Source organism: Eublepharis macularius, chromosome 17 (assembly GCF_028583425.1).
Source record: "Eublepharis macularius isolate TG4126 chromosome 17, MPM_Emac_v1.0, whole genome shotgun sequence".
NCBI classification, from domain to species: domain Eukaryota; kingdom Metazoa; phylum Chordata; class Lepidosauria; order Squamata; family Eublepharidae; genus Eublepharis; species Eublepharis macularius.
The window spans coordinates 34616861-34638774 of NC_072806.1; the positions used below are offsets into that span (position 1 = coordinate 34616861).

Consider the following 21914-nt stretch of genomic DNA (forward strand, 5'->3'; position numbering starts at 1 on the left):
AAGGTGAGAACCATGAATACCACCTGGGGGGGGGGCGTCCTAATGCACAGAAAAACAGACGAGTCATGGTCCCTCTGCTAAAATGTGCTTTGCTTCTCACAGAAGACTGTACTAACTAACAAGAGGGCTCTTCTGGAATACAAGAAGCTGCCAACGTACAAGGGAAACCCCTACCAGAGGTAAGTTACTTATCTATTCATAAATACTATTACATACAAAATTAAGTATTTTTACTATATTGAAATTTCTAAAGAAGTGTTTAAGAAAGTGCAATGTGCTAAAGGTGTTCAAAGAATAATAAATACAGTAAATACAAGTACAAATCTAAATGCTATCCAACATCCTTTCCCTCAATCAATGTAAAGTCATATACAATGAATTAATTTATAACAGGCAGGGCTTTTTCCAGCTGGAACACGGTGGAACAGAGTTCCGGAACCTCTTGAAAATGGTCACATGGCTGGTGGCCCCGCCCCCTGATCTCCAGACAGAGGGGAGTTTAGATTGCCCTCTGCGCCGCTGGAGCAGCACGGAGGGCGATCTAATCTCCCCTCTGTCTGAAGATTGGGGGCGGGGCCACCAGCCATGTGACCATTTTCTCCGAGGGCAACCCACTGAGTTCCACCACCTCTTTTCCCAGAAAAAAAGCCCTGATAACAGGCATAATGCCCACTTGTTCAACTGGTGAAGAGATGTAGCAGAAGGATCCACAAGATAAGTAATTAATTCACAGTAGAATTCCTCACAATCTTCTCTTTCTAGGTGGATTCCACCTATATGACTTTACTTTGATTGATGGAAAGGACCTTGGATAGCGTGTACTTACATTTCTTGTATTTATTACTTTTTGAGCACCTTTAGCACATTGCACTTTCTTAAAAACTTCTTTAGAAATTTTGTATGTAATAGTATTTGTGAATAGATAAGTAACTTTGTTATAACTCCAATGGGGGTTTCCCTTGTATGTTAAGCAGCTTTTCACAGAAGACTGACAGCATTGCCCAGGAAGAGAATGGTCACTAGAGCTCACTGCTACATTATTTTAGTGCAGGCTCAAAAGAGTATTGATCAGTGTACAGTCAAATCTGTCTCTTGCTTGGTGGGTATTCAGGGACACCTGAAGTTGCCTTAGACCAAGTCGGAGCGTTGGCCCATCAAGGTCAGTATTGTCTCCTCCAACTGACGGCAGATCTCCAGAGGGTCAGGAAAGAGATCTTTCCTATCACCTCCTACCTGATCTTTTTAAAAAAAACTAGACATGTCGGCGACTGAACCTTGGACCTTGTACAAGCAATGCAGATGCTCTGACACTGAGCCTTTCTCCAACATTTTGGGTGGCTGTTCCAAATAGTTTGTTCCAGGGCTTTTTTTCTGGGAAAAGAGGTGCTGGAACTCAGTGGGTTGCCCTCGGAGAAAATGATCACATGGCTGGTGGCCCCGCCCCCTGATCTCCAGACAGAGGGCAATCTAAGCTCCCCTCTGTCTGGAGATCAGGGGGCGGGGCCACCAGCCATGTGACCATTTTCAAGAGGTTCTGGAACTCCGTTCCACTGTGTTCCTGTTGAAAAAAAGCCCTGGTTTGTTCTATTCTTATGTACAAGCTGAACTGGGAAGCCCATGAGCCAGTGATTTGATCTCTTCCCTAAACCTTTGCTATGCTTGGTTTGTAACATGGCCATTACTGATGTGGAGAACTTACTTAAATTCTCTGGATGGTTTCAAGAGGATTTCAAATGCTTTTTACTATCCAGATCCTCCTCCCGAGCCGACGTCATGAGCACAAATTCAAAACTCTGTGGGACGACAGATTTAATCAATGCCAAGAAAGAAGCACAGTCTATGTGAGGTAACTTCAACTGTGTGCTGAGGTGCAGTTAGCCAGCTTTAGCAAAACTTCGCATTCTCAGTTTGGCAAACAGTCCTTTTGATTGTTCTGTTACAAACATTGTTCAGTCCCCTTAAAGAGAGGCTTCTGGTGGTGAAGAAAACTCCACTCTGCTGCTTCTGGTAATGCTAGAAGCTTAGCCATTGTGGATTTTTTTGAGTCTCTGTCTGTTGGCGCCTTCCTCCTTCTTTGTCCTTAGAGAAGCCTTATAGGGCCTGGAAAAATAAAAGCCCAATGAATAAGGTTTTCCAGCTCCATCTTGGAGAATTCCTGAAAGTTTGGGGTATGTTAACTGGGGAAGGTAGTTTGGGGAGGGAGGGAGCTCAAACAGGGATGTAATTCCATCGCTGTAACTGCCATTTCCTTCAGTGTAACAGACCTTTCTAGACTGGAGACCAGTTGTAATTCCAAGAGATCTCCACCCCCCACAGTGGTAACCCTCCCCATGAATGATACAACGGCCAAATTTGATCCTTTCCTCATACATGGCAGAGAACGACGGGCTGTGTGCTTCCATAGGCCTGAGCACGGCATTCTGTTAGGTAAACTGAACTCTGGGTGGGCGCTCTCTTAGAGGCAGGATCACTTATGTGTTGGTTTTCAAACTTCCCAGATGTGGTGCTGGAGAGTGCCCTCAAGTCATAGTTGACTTATGGTGACCCCTGGTGGGGTTTTCATGGTAAGAGACTAACAGAGGTGGTTTGCCTTTGCCTGCCTCTGCCACCCTGGTCTTCCTTGGAGGTCTCCCATCCAATTACAGATGAAAGTCGACCCTGCTTAGCTTCTGAGATTTGATGAGATCAGGCTCACCTGGGTTAAGTCAGGGCTCCCAGATGTGGAGCCCACCCTTTTAATGCCCAGGTGAGCGACAGCTGCAAGCACATCACAGGACATCACGTGACAGGAAGAAGACGGGAAGAGGAGGGAATTTAATTGCCACCTGCTTCCTCCACCCCCACCAGTGGATTAGTCTGTTGCAGGCTGTTGGGTTGGTTGTTAAATAGCCTGGAACTGGGTTAAAATATTTGTAGCATTTGGTGATTTTTCTGTCATCGTGTTTGATATTATAAACCACTTTGAGTTCCCACTGAATGGAGAAAAGCGGGTTTAAAGTGCCCAGATACATAAACAAACACCACGGAGGTTGTCTAGCCTTATTCAGTCCTCCTTTGCTCCCTATATCATTCCTCCCCCCGCCCCCGCCCCCCCCCCAGTCCTGACATGAGCCAGCTTTGGTATATTTCCCGTGATTTACCTTTTCCTAATGCTCTTTCCTGCAGGCAGGTCCCCCCCTGGAGCTTGCGAGCACACCTGGCTCAGTCTGTCCTGCACCTTCACATCCCCACAGAGACCCCAGGAGTCACGTAGCTTCAGGAGGTTGTGGTTTTCAGGCAGAGCGACTAAATCTGGGCATTCCATGAGGTGGAAAGTCTTCTGAAATGAAACCCGGGCACAGGGATGGTCAATTGCTTCAGTGGAGGCTTTGCTGCGTGGGCTTTTTAGACTCTTGGAAGAAAGCAGCAGTGCCCGTTGGGAGGAGAAAATCTCCTAGGAGTTTGGCTCTTTTTCTCTTGAGCATTCACTGGTTTTTAGCCCCTTCCATCTTTGACCCATGGTTCTTCTTTAAAGACCTAGATGAGATCTAAAGTAATGAAGTAAACAGGGGCTGTGGCTCATGGGACAGAGCGTCTCTTTGGCATGCTGAAGGTCCCAGGTTCAGTCTGTGGCATCTCCAGAGGAAGAGGTCAGGCGGTAGATTATCGTAGAATCATAGCGGTGGAACGGAGTTCCGGCACCTCTTGAAAATGGTCACATGGCTGGTGGCCCCGCCCCCTGATCTCCAGACAGGAGGTTAGATTGCCCTCCATGCCGCTCAGTGGCGCGGAGGGCGATCCAAACTCCCCTCTGTCTGGAGATCAGGGGGCGGGGCCACCAGCCATGTGACCATTTTCTCCAAGGGCAACCCACCGAGTTCCACCACCTCTTTTCCAAGAAAAAAAGCCCTGGGAAAATCCATGATGCAGGTTTTGGAGATCTGCTGCTAGTTTGAGTAAACACTATTGCATTCATTCCTTGCAGGTCAGTTTCTCAGCATTTAGAATGGAAGCAGCATGGAATAGTGGTTAGAGCGTCAGGCTAGGATCTGAGAGACCCAGGCTCAATTCCCCGCTCTGCCACAGAAACTTGTTAGGGACCAGGGGCTGGTCAAACTGTCAGCCTAACCTTCTTTACTGGATTGTTGTGAGGATTAAATAGAGAAGGAGAGTGTTGCAAGCCAGCCTGGGTCCCCTTGGGGAGAAAGGTGGGGCCTAAATGAAGTACAATAAAATAATATATATGAATATAAATGAAGTAAAATAAAAGAAAATAGTTCCCCTAGGGTTGTCCTTCTGTAAAATGGTGCACTAGATGGACCAAGGGTCCATGAGTATGAACCCCCTTCATATATTCATGATACTTGGGAGAGGCCACAGCTCAGTGGCAGAGAATCTACTTTGCATGCACAAGGTCCCAAGGTCGATCCCCGTCACCTCCAGTTAAATGGCTGCAGGTAGCAGGAGGTAATGAAGACCTTCTTTGCCAAAGACCGGAGAGAGCGGCTCCAAGCCAGAAGGGACCGTACTGAGTGAGATGGACCGATGGTTTGACCTGAGCATGAGGGAGCTGTGTGTGTGTTTAGGGGAGGGTCTGTGAATATGTTCTAGAGGACCCACTTAATATGCAGGTTCCAGGGTCAAACCTCAGCTCTTCCACCTAAATGAAGCAGATGTTGGAAAGGATCTTTCTCTGCCCAACTACTGCTGCCAGTTAGAGAGTGCAATATTGAATCAGACGGACCAAAGGTTTGATTCTGCAGCTTTATAACAACAACAACAACAACAACAACATTTGATTTATATTCCGCCCTTCAGGACAACTTAATGCCCACTCAGAGCGGTTTTACAAAGTATGTCATTATTATCCCCACAACAAACACCCTGTGAGGTGGGTGGGGCTGAGAGAGCTCTAAGAGAGCTGTGACTGACCCACGGTCACCCAGCCGGCTTCAAGCGAAGGAGTGGGGGATCAAACTCGGTTCTCCAGATTAGAGTCCCTCCACTCTTAACCACTACACCAAACTGTGTAGTGTGCTTTATGTGTGCTTATAAAGGTGGGTTAATTTTGAAGGCGTGTAGAGCCTGGGGTCGTAGAGGGGCCAATCCCAGATATTCCCTATTAAAAGGATCTTGCAGCCTTGGGAAAACCCTGGGACCTTGGAGAGGGGGAAAGGTGAACTTGAACCTTTACTCTGGGATGTGCTAATTTTCTACATGCAAGGTGAGCTTTATGGAAAAAAAGAAAATCTTAGCAGAGCATTAAAAAATGGTGCCCCACATGTCCACCGTAAAAAAATTACAATCCATAACAACAACAACAACAACAACATTTGATTTATATACCGCCCTTCAGGACAACTTAATGCCCACTCAGAGCGGTTTACAGAGTGTTATTATTACCCCACAACAATCACCCTGTGAGGTGGGTGGGGCTGAGAGAGCTCCAGAGAACTGTGACTAGCCCAAGGTCACCCAGTTGGCTTCAAGCGGAGGAGTGGGGAATCAAACCCGGCTCTCCAGATTAGAGTCCCGCGCTCTTAACTACTACACCAAACTGCCTCCATGTGTCAGAGTGTCAGTTTGCTAGTCAGTTCTCAAGCCAAAGCTACGCCATGTTCTTATGTTATAATCTGTATTTGTTTAGTTCTCTCCCTCTAGGCCCAGGTGTTGCCCAAGCCGCATATATCCATGGGAGCGAAGAATTCTTATCACTCCGTTCCGGCTGACCTTGACGTCCTTGCCTTCCCAGGCCTTCGAGACAGGACTAAGGGGGGAGGCTGAGAATGGGTGTTTGAAGCGTTGTTACTTTCATTTTGTGTGTCATTCTCAACAAAGCCTTTGTTCAGCCAAGACTTTCCTAGTCCTTGGAATATGGATAACTGTATCCTGAGCGTTGTCTTTCAATAAACCTTTTGGAATCAAGAAACGTGTGCTTCTTGCAGAAGGGGGAGACAAACTCTAGATAACTGGGATTCCATAGTCTGACACCATGCTACTTCCCAGAAGCCAGGGCGTGCAGTGGTTGGCGTGTTGCACTAGGATCTGACAGGCCTGTGTTCAAATCCCAGGTCTGCTATGGAAGCTTGCTGGGTGACCTTGGGCCAGTTACAAATACACAGCCTAACCTACCTCACAGGGTTGTTGTGAGGATAAAATGGAGAAGAATGTAAGCCACTTTGGGTTCCCAGTGGGGAAAGGGTGGACTATAAATGTAGTAAATAAATAGAAGACACAATTCAAACCATCTGGCAATGTGACATATGCTGGCCTACCCCAATTCAGACTGAAGATGTTGCAAGAGATTTGCAGGTCGGAGTGCTTGGGCAGACCCTTATCTTTTTCTTTCCCCTTTTTCAGAAGTGGCTAGTTTTAAGAGTATGCAGACAATAAATAGTGTACAGGAGTATTTGTCCTGCACTGGGGTCATAAAGTAGTAGAAAAGAGCAAGAGTCCAGTAGCACCTATAAGACTTAACAAAATTTGTGGTAGGGTATGAGCTTTCATGAGTCACAGCTCACTTCTTCGGGAATCTTCAGGAATCTGAAGAAGTGAGCTGTGACTCCCAAAAACTCATAGTCTACCACAAATGTTGTTAGTCTTATAGGTACTACTGGACTCTTGCTCTTTTCTACTGCTACAGACCGACTAACATGGCTACCTATCTTGGGGTCATAAAACGTGCCATTTCCTATAGTGTCTGAAATTGTATGCCCACTAGGTGTCGCTCTAGGATTACATGTGCTCATTCAAAAGCTGCATTTGAGCGCAGCCTGGAAACTTGTTACACAGCATGTCCATGACTGCATCTCTCAAGGAATTTTGTTTTAAGTGTTGAAAGACACCAAGAGAGCAGTGTGTGTGTGAATGGGATCAGAGATGAAGTGCTGGGGGAGCAGAAGGTTAATTCCCCCCCCCCGCCCCCGCCACCCTTTCTCCTTTCTTCCCTCCCCTTCTGTTAGCAAGAGTGGAAGGAAAAGACGGATGGGATACGTGACTCAACAGGTTGGGAAATTTCTCACTTGACCCTTCTGATGGAATTTTACAGCTTGGGAATAAATGGTGCTTCATTTTAACCACCCCAGATATGATCTGTGTATTCTTACTGGGCTTAGTTTTTGAAATCACTCCTTAGAATCTGTGTGGCTTTGTTAAATGTTCTCTTCGTTGCCTTTAACATTTTTAAAAAAATTGTTGATAGATGCAGCCATGGACATCTTCCTTAACGCCATTTTGTGGCTGGTAAATAGTATACTCTGTTGATAAGGATTTACACAACTGCTACGCCAGCTGTTGTTTTAGGCATTAACACAAGGAAGTTGTACCACTCTGTGTGTCTCATAAAGGCAGGGTAGGAAAACGGCATAGGGTTTCCCTCCTTCACATATCAATCTTTAAAAACTTAGACAAGAGAATAGTTTTGTTGTCTCCTTCTCATAGAGTAGTGCACACCCCCACACCAATGAATTGCAGACATTGTTCATTGACAGGGCCATATGTATTCCATACACATTCTAGACATGGAATTCAGTACCCGTACAGATTTAACTTGGCATTCTAAGAATTTTGTGTGACTTTTTAAAGGCAAGTTTCCTAGTCCCTATGGTTTGTGGAACTGCTAGAGAAGGAGCTAGAGAATTCCTGGAAGCCAGTGCAAGACTTCCAGGAACCATATTTTTGTAGTGCGCAGCTTCGTATCTCTTACCAGGTTTTAAAAAATGGAGATAGATCAAGATGCATAGTCGTATTAGTCTGTCTATAGCAGTAGAAAAGAGCAAGAGACCAGTAGCACCTATAAGACTGCCAACATTTGTGACAGGGTGTGAGCTTTCATGAGTCACAGGTTATTTCTTAAGAGGCTCACTTCTGAAGAAGTGAGCTGTGTCTCACGAAATCTCACACCCTATAATAAATTTTGTTAGTCTTATAGGTGCTACTCATCTCTTTTCTCCTTCTCCCAGAGTCTTCCGCAGCCAGGCAGTTTGCAAGCACAAAGACCAGAAGAGAATTTATTTGCCGGCCAGGATCCTGGCTTACTGTGGGGAGCCACAGGCTATGTCACTTACTGGAGGGAGGGCTCTAGAATTTTTTTAGAAGAAGTGTTCCTGTTTCGATTTCACCCAGGAGGGAAAGCAATAGCACCTTCTTAGAAGAGGCATTCTGCCTCCAGGAAGGAACACCTCTTCCGAGAGGGCACCTTAAGACAGGTACTATTCCTTCACTTGCACCCAAGAGGGAAAGCCTCTTCTGGTATCATGTCTGAGCTGACACCTGTTTGCATCATGTAAAAACAAAGAAATGATGCCTTTTCAAAAGCAGTCTTGTTTTATGCTTGTACAAATTTGTGCAGATCTAAACAGTTGATTAAAACGTGTACAATGAATTAACATGACGCAATCCTAAGCAAGTTTACTCAGCAGCCACACCCACTGAGGTCAGTGAGATCTACTCTGTAGTAAACATCCTTAGGAATGCTGCCTGCCTATACCAGACCTAAGTTAGCAGCAAAGGAGAGTAACACAATGGCAATAAAATCTGTGTAACAACCACCACCACGTATATGCCTAACTAACAACTTCAGTAATTCATTTATTTATACATTCATTCATGCACAATACACATAATAAAAGCTATTTGTACATACAAATCTTCACTTCCCACATGAAAAATCCTTTGCACAATTGCTAAAAACAGGTTACCTAAAAATATTCAAGTGCTGGTGTTACAAAATGCTATACAATTTTATTGCACATATATATTCCCTAATTACAGGTCCCAGTTAGCAAAAGTTCAGCTGGTATGTGAAGACTACAATCAAAATAGGGAACAATCCTTCTTGTATGTCAATTCCAAACGGCTGTGTAAAGTAGAGTCCAATAAAACTGGTATGGTCCTCCGACGGGTTATCCTTATGTGGCCCGTTTCATACAACCTTTATCAAAGAGTACACAGTCAAAGAATCCCTCATAAATCCTTTTCATACGTTCTTATTCCTGAATCCATTCAATAATCACCAACAATCATGTTGATAAAGATTGTATGAAACGGGCCACATAAGGATAACCCGTCGGAGGACCATACCAATTTTATTGGACTCTACACAGCCGTTTGGAATTGACATACAAGAAGGATTGTTCCCTATTTTGATTGTAGTCTTCACATACCAGCTGAACTTTTGCTAATTGGGACCTGTAATTAGGGAATATGCTGGGTTGTTACTATGCATTTGCACTTTATGGACTATATGTGCAATAAAATTGTATAGCATTTTGTAACACCAGCACTTTAATATTTTTAGGTAACCTCAATTGTGCAGAGGATTTTTCATGTGGGAAGTGAAGATTTGTATGTACAAATAGCTTTTATTATGTGTATTGTGCATGAATGAATGTATAAATAAATGAATTACTGAAGTTGTTAATTAGGCATATATGTGGTTGTTGTTGTTATACCAGACCTAAAACACACACAAACTAATAGCAGTATGGTGTAGTGGTTAAAGTGTCACTCTAGGATCTGGGAGACCCAGGTTCATTCTGCCATGGAAGCTCATTGGGTGATCAAGGGCCAGTCACACACTCTCTGCCTAACCTCCCTCACTCGGTTGTTGTGAGGATAAAACGAAAGAGGAAAATAATGTAAATTGCATTGGGGAAAAGGCAGAGCGTAATGAAGTAAGTTAGCAACTAACTAAATAATAGCAGTCAGAAGAGGAAGGAATCAGACAAGGGCCGCGGCAAAGGGGACGTGTGTGTAATCCTTTCCCCCATTTTCCTGATTTATAATCCTTTGCTGAAATATGCCCCACAAGGGGAAACCTAGAGATGCCATTTGGCTGCCTGTATGTTCTCTCTTATGGTGCAAGTAACAGGTAGAGGTAGGGGTGGTTTGCATTGTGAAAATATGGGGGGGGGAGTTAAACCCCCTCTGCCAGCCTTGATCCTAACTGCAATCCCCCCTGCTCCAAGGTTATTCAGACTTCATAACACCTCCCCTCTCACCTGGTAATTTGGCTCTAAAAGCCAAGCTACAAGTGAGGCCTGACACAGGTTGGACACTAGTCAGCTTCCCTCAAGTTTTGATGGGAAATGTAGGCGTCCTTGTCTTGCAGCTGTAATGGAGAGCCAAGCTGTAAAACCAGGACACCTACATTTCCCATCAAAACTTGAGGGAAGCTGACAAGTGTCCAACCTGTGTAAGGTGTCACTTGTAGCTTGACTCTAAGATTTCATTTGTAGAGTGGCAGCCCCAATGAATCTCTAGCCAACAGTAGCGGGGCTCTTACCAGATACTCTTCCTGGCATGCTGTGCCAGTTGCACAGCCTGTTTTGGGGACAGGTCCTAGGAAAGCTGATGGTATAAAGGACTGGTCCTTAATGGAAGAAGCCCTTGGTTTTGGAAGAAGGGACGATATGCAAACACAGTGTCCCTGTTCTTTGGAGTTTCTCAGTGTGGTTTGGTTCCTCCTGGATTTCTCTTTTAACAAAACCACCCTGGCTGCCATTTTTTCATGGTATTGGGAGAAATCAGCTGTTCGTAGGGCCTAGGGAAGGAGGAAGGTTGTCAATCATAGCAGATTTAAGAAGAAGGCCTTGGATTAAGACAACTGGCTGTGCTAGGGCACGTGCCGAATATTCTCTTGCTTCTGCCTATCGACAAAAAAATGCTGCAAATATTGCAGCGAACGTGTTCAAGAATCCCACTTAAAATATTTGGCTGTGTCAGTCAGACATCACCGGGCCATCTCATCACTCTTTTTGGCAAACTGGAAACCCCTTATGGACTTTGTGTTAGATTCTGATCCTGGAGATTCGTAACAATAAACTTGACTTGACTTTGTGCGTGAAACTGAAAAAAAAAATGACCTGATGATCTGTGGTTTAAAGCGTAAGAGGGAAAGAAAAAAGATAAAAGAAGAGAAAGAAGATTATAAATGAAGTTTCAATATGATTATAAGATTACAATTGTGAATGCTGTAATGAGGCCGATATTTGTCATAGAGAAAATAGAAAATTCTTCCTATATATCTTCTTTTTCTCTTTACCTGTTGTTTACTTTTCAGTAATATATCCGTAAAAAGACCGTATCACTGGGCGGATATGTTCTCTTTGGTACTGAACTACTTGACTGCCTGCCAGACTAGCTCGCTTTAGGTTTCAGCAAAACTCTGCGCATGCAAAGGGATTCTTAAATGAACACTGAACCGTAGGATTTTAAAAAGCCCAGCATTGATGACTGATCGATATGATTTGTGATGGATTTAACTGTTTCAAAAATTGCCTAGAGCAGCAGCGCAGCAAGTAGGGGGTGGAGTCAGGCTGCAGGAGGACACACATGGGCCTCACGCTGCTGCTTGCCCTGTCCTGTCATATGAGGAAGGAATCCATTGAAGCAACCCGCCTACCAGCCATGAACAGCGGCCTGATTGCAACATGTGATGTGTTTGCATGTTTTATTTAATTGTTTTAAAATTTACATATATGTGTATTTGTATTTGAAATGCTTTTTAATGCATGAAATGTTTTAATGTTCAGCACCCTGGGGACCTTGAGTTGGGTGGAAGGGTGGCATAGTAATGATTTAAATAAATGAAATCATTCCAACTGGCGAATGGGACATGAGCCAAACTTAACGCAATTGCTTTGCTAGAATAAACCAACCTGCAGTAGACAGTTCCCAGTACTCCCAGCGCCTGAAGGCAACTACTGCCACCACCCCCACCAATGCTTAGGCACACCTCTGTAAACTAGTATACTTCCTCTAAACACGGAGGTTCCATTTAGTTATCTTGGTCAATAGATGTTGATAACCATTTTCAAAGCCATCTATGCTATAACAAAGGAGCGAGAAAGGACCACTTAAAAACAAAAAAAACAGGCCTGATTCCAAGAAGACAATTCAGTGTTCTGGCATGCACTTTTGGACCAAAGCAGGCCAGGAGAAAACCTCTGCCCATATAATGTCTGTTTGGGTGGCAGTTGTTAGCTTTCAGCCTTCAGTTCTTACCAGGAACTTGGAGTCTTGGTTGGTCTTGCTGTATCGATACAATTTGCACAATTGCTTCTCATCGAGCGCTGAGAAGAGGGCAACGAACCTCCACAGCATCCTAGAAGAAGGTGGTGGAAGAAATCCATCTGTGATTGTTTGTTTTGTAAAATGGGAGGGTGGAGATGAGTCGGTGTCTTATGGCTATACAGTGATGAAAGAAGGCTGAAGACCACCACCCCAAGGCCATTCTTGTAGGAGGTGAAATGAGAACCAGAGCATTGGCGTACTTAGTGTGTTCATTTAGGACTGAAGTCCCACTCAGCCATGAAGGCAGGAAAGATCTTGGGAACACCTGAACCAGCAGAATAATACCTGGGGGGGGGAGAGAGCATTTGCCCCTCCCCATTCTTTGCAAGCAACTTAGCCTTGGCCAGGGGTGCAAGTCTGTTAGTCCTCGGCCCGCAGCTTGCAGTCCTTTGTATCCTGATACCAGAGAATCACATTGGCCCAGGGCATTGTCTGATGTCATATGACTCAGCAACCTTGCTGAAGGAAAGCCGGTCTGGGGATGTTGGTAGACCGAGTAGAAGACTTCCCAGGAACCTTATATATGCCATCTTGCACTTCATGATGAAAGAAAGGTGGGGAATAAATCACGCTTTCTGATTGATCTCTAGCTGATGGATCAAATACTGTCCCGGCTTTTAGATCACTGGAGGACAAGCCATTGGAGACCCAAGGAATACAGCTTGCAACAGACTAGAACCTTCAGCAGTGCATGATGGAGGGTTTCAGTATGAACTTAAGCATCTCCCTGGTTGTACCTCTGCACACTGTTGGAAGGTGTGCAGAACTGTTGAAAGTATCCAGCCTCGGCCTCCTGGTTGCTCTATGGATCGGGTGGAATCAATTATGCAAGCAGGCATTTGATTAATTCTTGTTTGTGGGCAATATGGTAGACCTGTCATGTCTGAAAGACCATAACGAGACCCTGCTTAACGAGGTATTGAACAATGGCTGATACTGAACCAACAGACCATCCATGTTGCCCTCGTAAATTGTCCCATTCTACCCCTGTATTGGCCTATTTAGAAGGTAAACTGTGTTGGAATAACAGATGCTCTTATTCTTTGTTTGCAGGACTGACCAAATTGGAATCACCCCTTCTCTCTTTTTCTCTTGATTCATCAACATTCTGGCAATAAAAGGATAATTATGTTATCCTGCAGATAACATATTCATTTTTCAGTACTATGTTTGCTTCGCTTGCCTGAAAAAGGAAGGCTGGTTTTACAGCTTGCAGCTTTGTACCAAAAAAAGTCCAATTATGGTATGGGTCAGCAACTAACAGTGCTTGGGCCAAATCTGCCCTACTGGAAGATGGTGCCAGGTGCCTGAGCTGCCAACCCAGAGGTAAAAGGAGCGTATCGATGGGAAGATGGCAAAGACAAGGCCATGCCTTAGTGTGGGAATTGGGGGTTTGGCCCATTCCCTTCCACTCCATTTTCAAGTTGGCTAAACTAGTTACTGACTAGCGTGTTCTTTGTCTACACCGGCCAATAAATTAACTCTTTGTGACTTGTGAAAGGAAACCTTGGGCTTTAATCTGAAGAAATGAGAGTCTTTTTTTAGAAGACTATTTTTAAGGCCATTTAGTGGACTGTTAAGGCTGTTAAGTGGACTATTTTTAAGGCTATTATGGCTCCATGGCTATTATGACATGTTAATTTCAATGCACTGTGGAAAAGAGAACAAAATCTGAAGAAATGAGTCTTTTTTAAAATTTGAGCAGAGCCTGAAAGCAAATAGCAGCTGGCTGGCAAAAGCAGCCGAGTGAGAAAAGGGAGGGGTTGGTCTGTGCTGTTCCACGGGAGGGGAACTGAGGCTGCTCAAGGCTTGTGTTGTTCCCTGACACTTCCCACCGCCTTGGCCTGCATATTTGTGCAACACTCCAAAGTCCAGCAGTCTGTCAGCTTCATCAGGAGAGAAATCTGTTAATGCTGAGCTTGGTTATTACATACAAAGCTCTTCATGGCCTTGGTTTGGCATCCCTACGGGACCGTCTCCCTCCCTAAGTCCCTCCATGGCAGCTTCGCTCATCTGAACAGGGGCTCCTGCAGGTGCCAGGCTGCACATGGGCAAAATCAACAGCAGCCCCCATACACAGGCTTTCTTTGTGGGGGCCCCTACCCTGTGAAACGGCCTGCCTGAGGAGGTCAGGAAAGCCCCCACTCTCCTGGCTTTCCATAAACAATGCAAAACTGAATTATTCAAAAAGGCTTTTTACTCAGATAGGAGGGCTGTATTGTAGGGATGAGGTCTCAGATGCTTTGCTAATGAGTTAGGGACCATAGACTTCACCACCATGTTGCCTTACATATTACCTGTTGCTTTAAATATGTACTCCTATGTACTACGTGTGCTTCATGTTGTCTAATGTCAGTCCCAGAACTGCTTATGTTCTGTTTCAGCATTTCTTTTACTTTGTATTGGATTCTTGCTAATGCTATGACTTTGTAAACTTGTATCTATTTACCCTATGGCATTGTTTATGGAAATGTCCTTAAAACTGTGTGGAAATGTCCGTGATACTGTATAGAAATGTACTTGATACTGATTGTACTAATCTCTTACTGTGCAATCCGCCTTGAGTCTCAGTGAGAAAGGTGGACAATGAATGAATGAATGAATGAGGTACAGCCCAGTTTGAGTCAATGATGCTGAAAGAGTTATGGGCCAGTGGACTATTTTTTAAGGATATTATGGCTCCATGGCTATTATGACATGTTAATTTCAACGGGCCGTGGAAAAGAGAACACAACATGATTTTTCCTTTTAACCATGAGTGGAGGCACATATACTAGGTTGGAAGCTCCCTCACACTTCCTTTAGTATCTCAAAAAGGCACTGGGCTGCAGTTTTAGCCTCAAGTATCAATTAAATAAAAGGCAGATGATATCTCACGTAACAATTCTTTAATGGCTTGATGGTAGTGGAAATTGGCATCAAGTCATAGACAACTTACGGTGACCCCTGCCAGGGTTTTCGAGGCAAGAGACTTAACAGAGGTGGTTTGCCAGTGCCTGCCTCTGCATAGCGACTCTGGTCTTCTTTGGAGGTCTCCCATCCAATTTCTAACCAACGCCTACTCTGCTTAGCTTCCAAGCGCTGACAGGTTTTGCCTAGCCTAGGATTTTTAGGCTGCTATGTATAAAGTGCTGCCAAGTCGCAACCAATTTACGGCGGCCCCTCATGAAGTTTTCAGGGCAAGAGATAAGCAGAGGTAGTTTGCCATTGCCTCTCCCTGCATAGCACCCCTAGACTTCTTTGGTGATCTCCCATTCAAATTCTACCCAAGGCTGACCCTGCTTAGCTTATGAAAGTGAACAAGATCAGGCTAGTCTGGCCCATCCAGGTCAGAGCACTGGCTTGATGGACCTTTGAAAAAAAGAACTGCCTTGCAAGCACTTGCTGTCCCCTTTTGACGGGCCATGCAGTGCCAGAGTTACACACTTCTAAGGCTATTGATTTTGGATGCGGGATTAGTGATTGTGCTGCCTGCGCGTGAGGTGTGCAAATACCTCTCTGTATTTGCAGAGAGGTATCTCAAAGACACGCCGTAAGGCTCTCATCACAAGCCAGTCCCTGACATTCTGTCACACTGTAATGTGACCAAGGGTCATGCTAGATGTGCAGGTTTTTAAAGAGTAACTAAGATTTCTGCAGCCATACAGTGGTTAAAAAGTAAATGGCTGTTAAAAGATAAGGGGGAGCCCAAAGAGCCACAGAATTCCTCCATGGGGGGAGGAGGAGCTCCTCCCTCCCCCCTCAAGCCATTTTCCTGTGTCACAATAGCATGGAGAGTGCCCTCAAGTCAAAGTTGACTTATGGTGACCCCTGGTGGGGTTTCCATGGCAAGAGACCAACAGAGGTGGTTTGCCATTGCTTGTCTCTGCAGCCCTTGTCTTTGCTGGAGGTCTCCCATCCACTTACTAACCAAGGCTGACCCTGCTTAGCTTCTGAGATCTGATGAGATTAGGCTCACCTGGGCTATCCAAGACCGGGCTCACAATAGCATGGGAAGAGTCCCCACCCCACCCCCGTTTTTACTAATCCATATGCACTGACTATTCCACATGGAGCCGAAAAACACGGAAACAAAACTCCCTTCCTGGCTATTTTGACAGGGAGAAAACAGCTTGAGCAGGGAGGGAGGAGCTCCTTTTCTCCCCTCAGAGGCATTTTGAGGCCATTTAGGATCTCCTTTATTTTTAACAGCTATTACCCAAAGCTGTCCCAAAGTTTCCAAGAGCCAACTCTTTAAAAACCTGCACATCTAGTTTGGCCCCAAGAAAAGAGAATCTGGCGGGGGGGGGGGTTGTGCAGATGAAAGGGTGGGGCTACCTGGCCAGGGCTGGCCTTGATTCCCAGAGGGTGGGCTCCCCAACGTTCCAGTAGGCTCACACCATCCTTGGGGGTGGTGCAGCAGTTCAGGCAAGCCTCTTCCTCTCCCCCACTCTGGGTGGCTGCCCCCCCTGGCCATTGCCAGCTATGTGTAGGGGGGGAGCCTGTCATCGTGTTGGGGATCTGGCTAGTTTGCAAATGATTGTCAGGCGGCAAAGGGCGGCCACACAAGAGAGCAGCCCCACTTTGGTGAGTGCCTTACTTCTTCCAGTGTTTGAGCTCCCACGTCTTGCAGTAGTGTTGAAGGAACATGTTGATGTGGTCTCCGAGGATGGTGAGGTTTTTTCTGGTGCAGCTGAGCCTCTTCTCCTGGGACAGGTCCTTCGGGGGATTCAGCCTCCGCAGACATTTCTTAAAGGGCCTCAGAAATTCCTTGCACTGGGGAGCAAAAAAAGGGGGATAAGGAATAATACCCCGCAACACACACTCAAAGGGTTGTGTTTTTTTTGGTAAGATAAAGCACACTGCTTCATTATTCCACACTGCTGGAGACAGCTGTCATTAAAATGGGCCTGTTTTTTCTCTGATTGAGGAACACGCTTTTTCAGCAAAGATCATTTATTAGGGTTTTGATTAACTAAATGAACTGATTTGTCACCAGGAACTTATGAAAAGAGCCAGCAGACTTGGTTGGCCTGGACACACCTTAAGAAAATCCTCTTCAGAAGTGCTTAAAGGAGAAAAGACAGCAGCTAAGGGGAAACAACTAAGGGGGAACATGATTGAGACTTAGACAATTAATTATGTAGGGCGTGGAGAAACTGGATTGAAACTTTTTCTTCCTTCTAACACTAGAACTTGGAGGCGCTATTTTAAACTGGTGGGTAGTAGGTTCAGGAAGAGGTTGTCATACAATATACAATTGTGTGGAACGAGCTGCCACAAGGTGGGGCCATTTTCTTTAGGGTTGCCAAGCTCCATGTGGGGTCTGGAGTTCTGAAGTTACAACTGATCTACAGAGATCAGTTCCCCTGGAGAGAATGGCTGCTTTGGAAGGTGGATTCTATCACATTATACCCGGTTGAGTTTCCTGGCCTCCCCAAGCTCATCCCCAAATCTCCAGGAATTTGCCATCCTGGGATTGGCAACCCTAGTGATCTTAGATGGCTTTAAGGGAGGGATTAGGGATTAGAGCCAGTTTGGTGTAGTGGTGAAGAACGCACAGTCTATGGGAGGGAGAACATGTGGTTGGGAGGGGAGTGCAGGTGTCATGCTCTCGCCGGGTGCCCCCCTTCCCCTCTGCTAGGTGTAGGGGGGCGGGGTTCTGTAAACTTCAATTAAATGGAGAGCCAAGCTGTAAGACCAGGATGCCTACATTTCCCATCAAAACTTGAGGGAAGCTGACAAGTGTCCAATCTGTGTCAGGTGTTCACTTGTAGCTTGGCTCTTAGAGATCCAGTTTAGGGAGAAAAAGTAAAGAATATTGGGATAGAAGTAAAAAAAAAAGCATACAAAATGAAAATAATAAATAATGGCCATTTCCACACTACTCACCTTCATCTGGAACGCTGCGGAACGTCGCAAAAAAAATGCGGAAGATAGCATCATCTTGTGCGAGTTTTGCGCGATGTCTGCAGCATTCCAGATGAAGGTGAGTAGTGTGGAAACAGCCAATATTAAGTGTATTCAACTTTGGGCGTTCTAAGTGCATTTTTATCACTATGAGGTGACCAAAGCCCCGGAGGGGGGGCTGTAGGATGGGCCCAGAGGACCATACTCCCTTATTTATTATGTTAGCAGAGGTATGAGACCAAGTGTTGCCAGACATCCGTTCTTGGTCTACTGGCTTATACATAAATCTGCTTGCGTTTCTCAGTAAAGTGTAAGATCTGATTTTGTTCCTTTTGTAAGTTAAGGAATGAGTCGGCTGCCCCTGGTGTCTTGCTCTCCCTTCAGTTTAAAAATTGATGTGCTGGGGATCCTGTCAGAAAAACTAATTGAATGGCTCACTATTTTGAAGGTGTCTTGTGTTAGTCCATCCGTGTAATAGATCAACGAGTCTCCAGATGGCGTAACCCTGGCAAGGGACTCTCCGGTCGTCGCCTCGTTTGCCTGGATAGTTGAAAGTTGGCTCTCTGTTACCTGCAAACGGTTGCGCCTCGCAAGTTAGCTGCTACATCCTCATATTTTAACATTATAAAGATTTTTATTCAAAGCATTTTTTTAAATGTTTACTGAAATTCTGGGTGAAATTCCTCCCCGGTTACGTTGCACTTTTTGGGGCAGTACACATACAGAAGCGACTGTAGAACTTTTCCCTCTTAGGACAATTTCAATTGCTAGTCAACAATATCCCCAAGTACAGCCATTTAGGATCAAGCTAAACAAGAGGCCAGGCATGGGTTCAAAACTGTGATAGGTGACACAATTTTTCCTGGGAACTGTAGTTTTTCAAAGACAGAGCTGATCGGGTTCACTGGAGGACGGACAGATTCCCTTGCAGCCCTCCATCCTGGGCACCACCACTGCTGGCAGCTCGACCAGCTCCCTCCCCTCTCCCTGCTCTGCCTGCTTGCCCATCTCCTCCTTCTCCTCCCATGCTCTGGCCATTGCTCACCACCACTACCTTCTTCCTACCTTTGCTGCCTCCAGGAGTGTGGGCATGCAGCCACCCAGAGTTCAGAGAAGGGAGCAAAGGGAAGGAGGAAGGCAGCCTGTGGTGCCACCCAAACACAGGAGGGAGGGAAGGAGGGTGGGAAGACAAGCAGGCGGGGATGGTGGGGGGGAGTTGCAGTGGCAGCCAGGCAGAGGGCTCCAAGGGAATTCAGGGATTATTTTGAGGATCACTCTCCTAAAAAAGCCTATGTGAGCATTATGGAAATTAAACACCCACATAGGAGGCGAAGTTTGCCTTAGTAGGCAAATTCTCCCATATTTTAGAGGTTAAGCTGCAGGTCAACTTGGTCTTACAGTGAGGCGAGAAAGTTCCTTCTAACTGTAAACATTTTCTCTTGTTTTCACTTTGCAACTAAGTTGTAGCCTTGGAAGAACAGTTCTCAGAGAGGTTCCAAACTCGTAACAGAAATGTGGCTCCAAGCATTTAAGATGTTTAGATTACAATAAACTCTGACTATCCTGTCACTCAGTGCCATGTACCCTGGGAAATGTAATTCTGAAGAACTGTTTATATTCACCCTCTTGATCCTTTATTCTGTAAACAATTAGCAATTATCCTGTAAACAATTAGCGTTAAGGATATTTAAGGTCCTCTGATGTAACTGGTCTTTTACACACACAACCCTAAAGAGAAGTGATATGCGTCATGGGCTTATTCTATAAACAATAAACCCATTTTTCTTTTATAATCACTGTGTCTTGGAGCCTTGAAATATATGTGGGTAAGTGGCAATAGGAGAACTTATACATTGGCAGTAGAGTACTATTAAAAATTCTCCTATCGGAAATCTTTCCCTTCCTCTGTCCTCCAGCGTTTTCCTCTGTCTTTGAAAACTACAGGCAAAATTGCATTACTGGCCACGTGTTTGAACCTGCGCCTGGAGTCTCGCTTCGCTTGACCTTTAGAGTCTTCGTTCTGTAAACACAAAAGCAGTGATGTGCAAAACTAGATGTGATAACTCCAGAAACATCACTGCTTTTGGTGCCGGGAGTAATTTTTAACCTGAACAAATATAATGTCTCGGGGTAAAAAAATATACACACACAACCCTGAGTTTTTACACCCTGAGGGATGCCTCGTTAAGTATTCTGGACAGATAACAGGCCATCCATCTTTTCGCAGAAAGAATACCTGATGATAACATTCCCCCAGAACTGGTGTGAGTTATAAAATATGCAAACCAAACAATCTAAATGAAGGAAACCTGCCACGTCACATGAAAGTGTGTATTAAGGCACACAGACGTTGCCCGCCAAAACCAGATCTTTGTGAGAGATTTTCCACGTTTTTACAATATACCCGACATTTTTCATATCATTTTCAAGGGGGTGTTACAAGAATTGTCAAGGCTGGTACAAGAGAGTTCCCTTCCAAGCTCCCCTGTCCCCAAACCCCACAAAAACATCAATGCATAGAAGAAAGGTGTGAGAGGAAAGAAAGCAAAAGAAAGGTTGGGGTGGGGGGGGCACTACTGAAAAGTAAAGACGCAACTTTTTAACTATGCCATTGTGGTGTGGCGGTTAGTATGCTGGGCTAGGATCCAGGAGCGTCTAGTTCAAATCCCCACTCTGCCATGGAAGCTTGTTAGGTGACCTTGAGCCAGTTGTATGCTGCACCATAACCAACCTCACAGGGTTGTTGAGAGGATAAGAGAAGAAAAGAATGATATACGCCACTTTGGGTCCCCATTGGAGGGAAAGGTGAGGTATAAATGAAGTAAATAAATATAAAGAACTTAACAGATAAATCAACTTAAAGCGGTAGATTAATCAATCGATGCATTATGTAAGCCGACTGCAGGAAAGCAATCTCTTTACAAAAGCATTGTGAGAAATGGTCTTCGTTTAGCTAGTATAGTCTATTGTGTAAAGATTTTTCACCTGGAAAAGAGAACTAGGGGATTAAACCTTTGATTTCCCAAGGATTCATTGGAGGGAAAGATCTTTGGGAAATCCACTGGCTTCATCTGGCTAGTTGTTCAGCTGTTGAAACCAATAGAACAATTTGGTCTCAACTCACTCAATCTTTCAATGAGATTTACAGAGCAAGAGTCAGCATGATTTCTCAAGGAGTCGGTCCCATTGTGGCTTAATCCCAGGTAAGTGGACACTGTTAGTTTTAGCTGGACCAGGGCCTCTGTTTCTCAATTTCTCACTTGTACAACGGGAATATTAGTCACTGACTTCCTCAACTTGTAATTTTTTTTGTTACCTTGCAGTGTATGAAATGATGAATAATATAGTGGTAAATAAGAATTCTACATGGAAATGCCCCTTCGTACCTGGAAGCCCTGGCTGGTCTTCCACTCTCCTAGGTCTGACCCTCTTTTGACATTTCCTTCGTTCAGGAGTACCTTGTCTGCTAGCCAGACTCCACCTTTTCCTTCTCTGCTCTTGAGGAGCTCCATCAGTGCAAAGAAGAAAACGTCTTCTGGACTACAGTGAAACCTGAATGCATGTTTGACTCTAGCCTTACTTTTGTGATGTCACTTCTGAGGCACATTGGTTCCGAGTTGCTAGGGCAATCAAAGGAGAGGAAGAGCTTCCCCTGGAAGGACAGGGGGAGGGAGGCAAAGTCTGGTTGCCAAGGTAGCCGATCAGATTCTTTCTTGGGTTTGAGCTGTTCTTCAAATATAGGACCAGATTTGGACATGCTGAGGGTCATAAGCTATGTCAAGTTTAAAAGACTCCATGGTATTACCAACAAAAATGTCAGTTTTGTAAACTAAGAACAAAAGGAGCGGATAACTGCAAGGGGAGGGAAAGTTATCCAAAAACTCAAAAGTACAAGAATAAAGTCTGTAATGTGATCTGTAAATATTAAGTCACATCCAATGAACATTCACATAATAATAACAAACCAAGTC

General features: G+C 44.9%; 1 protein-coding gene across 1 annotated transcript; it reads right to left on the bottom strand.

Moving 5' to 3' along the window:
* Nucleotides 1-1718: 1718 nt before the first annotated feature.
* CHCT1 (CHD1 helical C-terminal domain containing 1) lies at nt 1719-21455 on the bottom strand. The gene is made up of 6 exons (XM_055001864.1): nt 21330-21455; nt 18382-18513; nt 16634-16809; nt 11986-12085; nt 3197-3319; nt 1719-1793 (listed from the first exon to the last, which is right to left on the bottom strand). The coding sequence occupies exons 1-6, from the start codon at nt 21453-21455 to the stop codon at nt 1719-1721; spliced, it is 732 nt and encodes a 243-aa protein (XP_054857839.1).
* Nucleotides 21456-21914: the final 459 nt, after the last annotated feature.

What these genes read in the sequence shown, in the direction of transcription:
- CHCT1 (XM_055001864.1), bottom strand. Translation starts at nt 21,455, where the DNA reads ATGGAGCTCCTCAAGAGCAGAGAAGGAAAAGGTGGAGTCTGGCTAGCA. An exon ending in CACAAGACACCTTCAAAATA is followed by an intron (nt 16,810 to 18,381) that starts GTGAGCCATTCA and finishes TTTGCTCCCCAG; the next exon opens with TGCAAGGAATTTCTGAGGCC. An exon ending in GAGCTCAAACACTGGAAGAA is followed by an intron (nt 12,086 to 16,633) that starts GTAAGGCACTCA and finishes ACCTTCTTCTAG; the next exon opens with GATGCTGTGGAGGTTCGTTG.